The 8,220-nt window shown below is 31.3% G+C and overlaps 1 protein-coding gene across 1 annotated transcript; it reads left to right on the top strand.

The window, feature by feature from the left end:
- The first annotated feature begins 2,804 nt into the window (after positions 1-2,804).
- LOC127738711 (complement C1q-like protein 3) lies at positions 2,805-5,311 on the top strand. The gene is made up of 3 exons (XM_052250058.1): positions 2,805-2,938; positions 3,150-3,206; positions 4,889-5,311. Exons 1-3 carry the CDS (start codon positions 2,866-2,868, stop codon positions 5,296-5,298), a joined length of 540 nt encoding a protein of 179 aa, XP_052106018.1. The 5' UTR covers positions 2,805-2,865; the 3' UTR covers positions 5,299-5,311.
- The last annotated feature ends 2,909 nt before the right edge of the window (positions 5,312-8,220 follow it).

Raw genomic sequence — 8,220 nt, forward strand, 5'->3', positions numbered from 1 at the left:
TTTTGTTTTAGCTTTTCAGTTTATTACCAAGGTTTAAAAAGAATTAAGTTTGCCCTCCAACACAATAAGTAACAGCCGTATATGTCTGTCCACATAAAATTGAAATTGTCCTCCTGTATGTTGTTTTTCAATTAAAAAAGATAAATCGCATAACCTTAGTAGAAATCAATTTTGACTTCCAGTGCGTATACATGACAGAAATACAATGCATGTATGTATATATTTCCATGATACAGCTATAAGGTGGAAACCATTCTAATTATAAAAATAAGAAGATGTGGTATGATTGCCAATGAGACAACTCTCCACAAGAGACCAAATGACACAGAAATAAACAATTATAGGTCACCGTACGGCCTTCAACAATGAGCAAAGCCCATCCATGCAACACAAAATGCGAGACAAAGGAAGGGTCTCACTAATTAGCGACAATAAGCGTAAAGAAGCAACAAGAAGAAGAAAAATTAGCGACAAGAAGAATAATTTAGCGACAAGAAGTATAATTTAGTGACAAGAAAACAAATTTAGCGTAAAAAAATCTTAATATTGATTATTTTACGTGTAATTAAATAAATATTGAAACATACATCAAATTGTCTTTTTTTAATATACAAGAAACAAGAGAATAAACTTTTAAAGAGTTTTTTTTTCGTTATCAAGGATATTTTTAAGATAATATATTTACAGTTTACAGGATAGTGTAAAGATGAATGAATCAATATTTATGTAGAGTCGGCATGGTTGATATATGAAAGATCCAAACCAAATTATAAGATAATATAATCTTGATTTATTTCAGACTCAAAAAGGTCAATATACATATATATATATATAAATACATGACACAAATGTTTCTGTCTAAACAGGATGAAAGGTTCAAATATTTACATTATTAATCATAGTTAAAAATCAAAAGGTAAACATGCGTGTTTGGATTAAAAAAAAAGGGGAGGGGGGGGTAATTTCTTTATTTTTTTAAACTTTTAATTGCCATTTTCTAATTTTTATGGACCCTTAGTATAACCAGATGATTTATTTTCTGTAAATCTATTGTTTTAATAGTAAATGAACTTTTTTGTCGCTTATTTTTTTACTTGTCGCTAATATTTTTCTTCTTGTCGCTTCTTGACGCTTCTTGTCGCTTATTGTCACTAATTAGTGAGACCGCAAAGGGATTATAGAACGGTGGCGTCGATTTTTTATTTCAAAAGTGGAAGACCTAGATGCTTCATACATTATATACAGATGCTTTATTCTGAGAAGTTTCCGTTTGTCGTATGTCAACTGTCCATGTCCTTATTTCCATTGGTAAGCGACTGCAAACTATAGTTTATTTGTCACGTGAAACTTTTATATGAGTAATAGCATAACTATATTTGGTATACTGGTTACTTGCAAGTCCTCATATTCAATAAGACAGGGTTCACCTTACCTTAACCTTATTTCATAGATCAGTGTTCAATGTTTAATATTCTTGGCCAAGTCCGTATCTCGGATATTTTGTATATGAAATGATGTTAAAGTGTTCATGCATGTTAGTCTGGCAGGTTTCATCTGATCTTGACTCTTTTCATGGTTCATCGGTAAATGTTAAGTTTCGTAATTTTGTCTTTTTCTCAGCTGTTTTAAGCAATATGTAAATTATATTTGGTGTAAAGAATAATTATAAGGTGTACATGTCTGTAGGGTTCATCTGACCTTGTCACCTTTTCGACATGGTTTATTTGTGAATGCAAAGTTTTTTCTGTTTCTCAGATACTATATATGAATATATATATATTCAGTGTGTGGAAGGATTGCAAAGTGTACATGCATATCTGGCACGGTCATCTGACCTTGACTTCATTTTTATGGTTCCTCGGTCAACGTTTAATTCCATGTTTACATAAGTTTCTCAGATACTTTGATCAATATGTAAACATTATTTAGTGTATAGACTAATCGTAGGGTGTACATGTCTGTCTGGTACTTGACCTTATTTTCGTCAATTGGTCAATTTGAAGTTTTTTGTTGTTATGTCCGTCTCTCAAATAGTATAAGCAATATTTGGTGTATGGAATGATTGTATGGTGTACATGCCATTTAGCAGATTTAGTCTGCTCTTAATCTCATTTCCACGGATAATTGATAACGATAAGTTTATGTGATACTAGTCATGAGTAGTAAACAAAATTTCTTAAAAAGCTGTCAGCATAAATTTAATCATGAACAGTAAAACAGGCGAGACATATCCGAGTGTGCACTCTTGTTCTTTTGCTGCAAAACATTTTTAACTGCTCTACAATAATGATATGTGCAACCAGTTGTAATCGCGACTTTGAACTCCTATAATTCAGTGGTCCGATTTAAGTGTGTTGATGACATCTTATTTAGTAGCTGTATATGCTATTTGAAATGCTTTTTGGTGTGTGCAGTATACCGATAATTGCCACCTATACTCGATAATGCATTGAAGTGGAGTCAAGCTGAAGAATCAAATGATGTAGAGAGTAGATGATGATAGTGAATTATGCCCATTGTATCGTTAACATTTCAACAATTGACGGTAAACAGCTATAGATCACAACTTCTTCCTACATCCACCAGATTTACATATTTTTTCCATAATCAAGCTTAGATATCATCACATTACAGAGTAAAATTCTCATGAAAACATTCTCTTGCCAAGAAAAGTTTGTAGCCAGCCTGGCCTGTAAAAAATATGCTTCGTGACAAAAAGCAATTTACCATATTGAATTACAAATGAAATGTTGTCCTGCAATCTACATAAAAAAAGGAAGTGACAACAGTTTCAATAATTCATACAAAATAAGTGTTATGAGTTTCAATGTATAAACTGAGTTATTTCCCCTGTAAAGAAAGAAGATGATGTTTATTTTTGGTCTTGTTTTCTTTCAACTGATGATTATGGCTACAGCAGACTGCAGTCCAAAACTTGGTAGGTTCATTATCTAAAGTTTAAGATATTATATCTTAAATTACACACATAATCAACATTTTCTGTAATTGAACGTTTTATATGTCATTTTGTTTACATTAATTCTAAGACATTTTATTTCTAAAATAAAAAATGCCTGTTGGAAGAAGACTTTTTGAGTCACGGTTGTCAGTCAACAGTATTTTCATCTCATAATCTTTTGTATTTTTAGATAATGCAGTAGTTGAAGACCTTTTGACAATGTTAATTAAATATAAAGGAGGATCTGGTAGGTTATTTAAATAAATGATTATTTTACAGTAGCTGGCCTTTGAACAAAAAATGGACTCTAGATTTTGTAAAGTATAAGGGAAATACTTAAATACTTTATCATTACTCCCATAATATTTCCAAAGTCAAGGAGTGCAGATGGGAGAAACGATGGGATTTTTATTATTCCTGACGGCTGCACTACTTGGAAACGACAGCAAAAAAATTACCAGGATATAGTATAGACATTCAAAATTAAATGTAGGATTTCAGCGAGAATTCATTCAAAAAGGGGACCTTTAATCTAATTTTTTTTTATAAAGATATACTTTATTTTTATAAGTATATCACAGACGACACAAAGGTGAACAACCTGATAAAATTTCTAAATAATATTATGAATTTAACAAAAACCTATCACAGATTATTCAGTGAATAATTTACATTTCATTAAGAACTATCATTTGATTTTTTGATTTTTTTTCCGCATTCAATTTTTTTTTTATTGTTTTTTTTATATACATACATATACTTTATAGTAACACAGTCAACCCTGTTCGTCACAGTTTTTTATAATTACTCGCTAAAATGTAATATTAAAAGTATATTAATGAATGAATGCACTAATATTTATGTTATATGAATTTAAGGCGTAATTACTATATAAGTAAGCCGCCTACCAAAACCAATAACAACACAATAATGGAAATGAAAACAAGTGTAGAAGCACTCCTTGCTTGAATTTAATTGTATTATTTCACTTTTTTTATATCTTATAAAACTTACTGACAATTAGTATGTTTACAGTTTGCTGAATGTGGTACTGTCTTTATTTAAATGATAACTTTTGTCCGAATAGTATTCGTTTGGACGAACAGTTTGATAGATTTTTTGGGGTACTTTTGGTGTTGATGCTCATTAGCATTTTTGACCAACTGTTTGATAACTCATTTTGTTTGGCCATATTCATTCATAACATATGAAATACCACTTGCTTATTATTCAAATGAATGTTTTCTTAATTTGAAAATTAAATCACATAAATTTAAACAAAGTGAATAAATCTACAGAACTTCAACTCATACAGCTATTCACAGGATCAACATGTTGGGGTCATTATCAAAGCATCTTTAAAATTGGAAATAAGACATGCATTACATTTAAATTATTGTTCTTCGTGGTATTGTTTTGTATTCAATGTAAATTTTATTTACTTTTCATTACTAAAACAGTACATGTGTTAACCGTTTTTATTTTATTTTAAAATGCCAATTATATTTTAATTTGATAAAAACATCCAGAACTGTTTGATAAATATCTGAAGTTGAAACAAGAATTGTTGTAATGGAAATTCAGCTCAGTCTAAGGCAGTGTCACTTCGAGCAAGCTGTTTCACTAAAGCAACTCTGTCGAGTTAGCTTGATGCAAGAAATTGGTTAACTTAAATAAATTTTAATTATAGTAGTGTCTTTAACTGACTATATTTTATTTATTTTTCATGAAATTTATTAGAGTGTTTATAAGTTTACCATAATCAGGGTATGAATATTTATCTTTGATAAGACATTGTCATAGACAAGGTCTGTTTTGCTATTATCTTTGATAAAACAATGTTATAAACAATGCCTGTTTTGGTGGAAGAAATCGGCATTATGAAAGAAACAAGTGTATAATCTAAATTAAAAGTTTATATTTCAATAGAATTTAGAAACTACAGAAAATTGAGAGATATTCCAGCCTTTACTGCATCCTTATCAGCTTCTCGGAAGATTAATGCCAAAGATGTAGTGAAGTTTGACAAAGTTTGGACTAACAATGGAAATCACTATGATCCTAACACGGGAATTTTCATAGCTCCAAGAGAAGGGCTGTACCATGTTTCAACTACAGTCATGTCAGTATCTGGAAAAACTGTTTATGTTCACATTTGGCAGAATGAGATAAAGACAGTTGGGTTGTTTCCTGGTACTGGCTACAGCGAAGCTACTGCTAACTTGGTGTTACATTTAAAGAAAGGGGACAAATTAACAGTGAAGGGTGGTGGCGGTCATCCTGATCTGTTCAGCAGTACTGAATACTACTGTTTGTTCTCTGCTTATCTTATAGCATAATAAATACACTTAAAAATAATAACATTAATTCATTTTGATTTCCCATGCAAAAGTTTTATGTTTAAAATGAGACATTTTGCATAACAATATGTTCACTTCTAGATGCCCTTGTGTGTATGGGGTCGTTGGGTTGCTGGATCATTCGTGTATACCAAATACGTCCTTTTATTAATAGGCAAATTCTCAGCTATACTGTTCATTAGTTTTTTGATATATCTGTCTTCATGAGTGTAGTTTTAGTGTTACGTTTGGAGGACGTGTTTTCAATAAAACAAAACACGACATTCCTATGGGAAGCAACTGTGATCCTCTTCTTGCCGACTTGTTCTTTCATTCATTTGAAGCCTATTTTATACAGAAGCTTCTTAGGAGGAATGAAAAGAAGCTAGCATTTTCCTTAAACTTCTCTTTCGCTATATATATTATTTCCTCTCACTAAGTAGTTCAAACTTTTAGGACTTTGCTGAACATATATATCCCATCGAACTTTAAATAAAGGATACCATTGATACAGATAAGGCTGCTTCGTATATTGACTTACATCTAGAAATTAACAATAGGGTTAAGAACAAAACTTTACTACAAAAGAGATGATTTGGGTTTCTTATCATGATTTTCACGATAGAGGGTTGCTGCTTACACGCAAATTATTACTTGTCTCATACAATGTTCATATGAGTAAGAAGTGGACAAATCATCAAGTAGCTAGAATTTAAAGATGTGCCGTAATTCATGATTTGTACCTATTTGGAAACAAAAATTGTAGAAATTTCAGTGGCTGAAAATAAGTCCATTGGAAAAAAAAACCCTCCTAAATGGTTAAACTCTGTGAAAAATAAAGTACAAAAATACCGAACTCCAAGGAAAATTCAAATAGGAAAGTCCCTTATCAAATGGCAAAATCAAAAGCTCAAACACATCAAACGAATGGAAAACAACTGTCATATTCCTGACTAGGTACTTGTGTAGAAAATGGTGGATTTAACCTGGTTTTGAAGCTAGCTAAACCTCTCACTTGTATGACAGTCGCATAAAATTCCAATATATTGACAATGATGTGTGAACCAAACTAAAAAAGTCAAAATAAGAGGTACAGCAGTCAACATGGTCTTATAATCTTAATCACTATAAAACAAATTAATATGCCACCAAAATGACATATACACAAAGCACATACTGTGACTTCAACCTTTGTCATGGAAAAAGAAATGTGGTGTATACGTCAATTAGACAGCAACTTAAAAAACACATAAAAAATAAATTAATATTTAAAAGTCAACATATAATCCATTTCAATTACCAATTATGTCATAGTTAATATACAGTTGACTCAGTGATCACTTTGGCTCCTTATTACAACAATTGTGTTGCCGTTCATGAGGAGGACCATGCCATTATGCATAAATCAGTGTACTTTTATTATCTTACTTAAGGTGTAAGTTCCTGAGTTCATTGTCAAAAATCTTTCAGAAACTGTAAAGATAAAAATCTCCTTCGGTTCTTTGATTTATAGTATTTTAATGGATTTCTGATTTCACTTATACCATCTTACTCTGTCCAAGTTTGATCTATTTAAAATAAAAGCAATAATTCAAGCGACACTTAATTAGTATGACCTGTTCTTCACATATTTGCGTTATTTTAAGCAATACTTTGTTACTGAAAGACACATGGACAGGCTTTCTCAAATTATTAGACAGCTGGTTCAGAATACTAGTTTTTCTACTGTGGATTTTTAAAAGTTTTTTCATTAATTTGTATGCCAATATAACAATAAGAATATGTGGTTTAATTGGCCATGAGACAATACTCCACTAGAGACCAACTGACGTAAAAGGTTAGCAGCTATAGGTCACCGTACGGCCTTCAACAATTAGCAAAACCCATACCGCATAGCAAGCTATAAACGGCAATTTTGTTAGGAGGTTTGATCCAACATTACAATAATCAGAGACTCGTGAAGAGTGCAGAAAATGACAAATACAGAGTTTTAGTCTGTTTATAAAATAATTAGGAGTCCATTAATATTCTCAATGCATGAAAAAACTAAGCAAAAAAATACTTTTGTTCAGTTTTTCAACCCACATTTGAAGGAGAAAAGTGATTTTGAAAACAAAACTGTTTGCGGCAAATAATACAAGATGAAAAAAAAACTACCAATTGGTTCGTTGAGAACCAAGCTTAACGACAAACGATATAACATCAAGAAAAGCAATAACAGCAACAAAAGCATTATTCCTTTGCGTTTGGTTTTGTTTAGTGCATATAATAATTTTGTATAATGAATTGCTACAACGTATTCGTCCTTTTTCATTTTAATTTGCTCATTGTATATTTTTCTATTTTTCATGCGAAAACATTCGTACAAATCCTACATATTGAGTATGTGTCTCCAATTTAGTATTCTACTACGGAACTGTCGTGTCCAATCAGGATTTCTTTAAGAGAGGGTTGCTAAAAAAAAAGAAACTACAAATGGTAAATGAGAAGTAATCTCTGTACAAGAGAGGCGAAAGACACCAGAGGGACTAAAAGTTTTCGGTTTTGGTTGTTCGTGATGACAGATGACAACATATATGTTCAATATGTTCAATTCGTCATACATGTAATCTTTTTTTTTATTGTTCTTGTGTTGTACCGTTACATCACTGTCCCAGATTCTTTATGTGCCTGTCCCAAGAAGCCTGTAGTTCAATGGTTGTCGTTGGTTCATAACTGTCATATTTATTTTATCGTAAATTGTTTTTCATGTCGGTGCCATGTATAGCCGACTATATTGTATGAATTATTTTCTCATCTTTGAAGGCTGTACGGTTGCCCATAATTGCTTACATCCACTTCATTTGCACTTTTGTGGATAGTTGTCTCATTAGCAATCATACCACATCTCCTTATTTTTATATTATTCTTAATCTTTCCAAT

This window comes from Mytilus californianus, unplaced genomic scaffold, assembly GCF_021869535.1.
Source record: "Mytilus californianus isolate M0D057914Y unplaced genomic scaffold, xbMytCali1.0.p SCAF_4, whole genome shotgun sequence".
NCBI classification, from domain to species: Eukaryota; Metazoa; Mollusca; class Bivalvia; order Mytilida; family Mytilidae; genus Mytilus; species Mytilus californianus.

Excerpts from the sequence above, each read along its gene's own strand:
- LOC127738711 (XM_052250058.1), top strand. The coding sequence starts at position 2,866 with ATGATGTTTATTTTTGGTCTTGTTTTCTTTCAACTGATGATTATGGCT. Across the intron at positions 2,939-3,149 it reads AGACTGCAGTCCAAAACTTG|ATAATGCAGTAGTTGAAGAC; the intron begins GTAGGTTCATTA and ends TTGTATTTTTAG. Across the intron at positions 3,207-4,888 it reads TAAATATAAAGGAGGATCTG|AATTTAGAAACTACAGAAAA; the intron begins GTAGGTTATTTA and ends ATATTTCAATAG.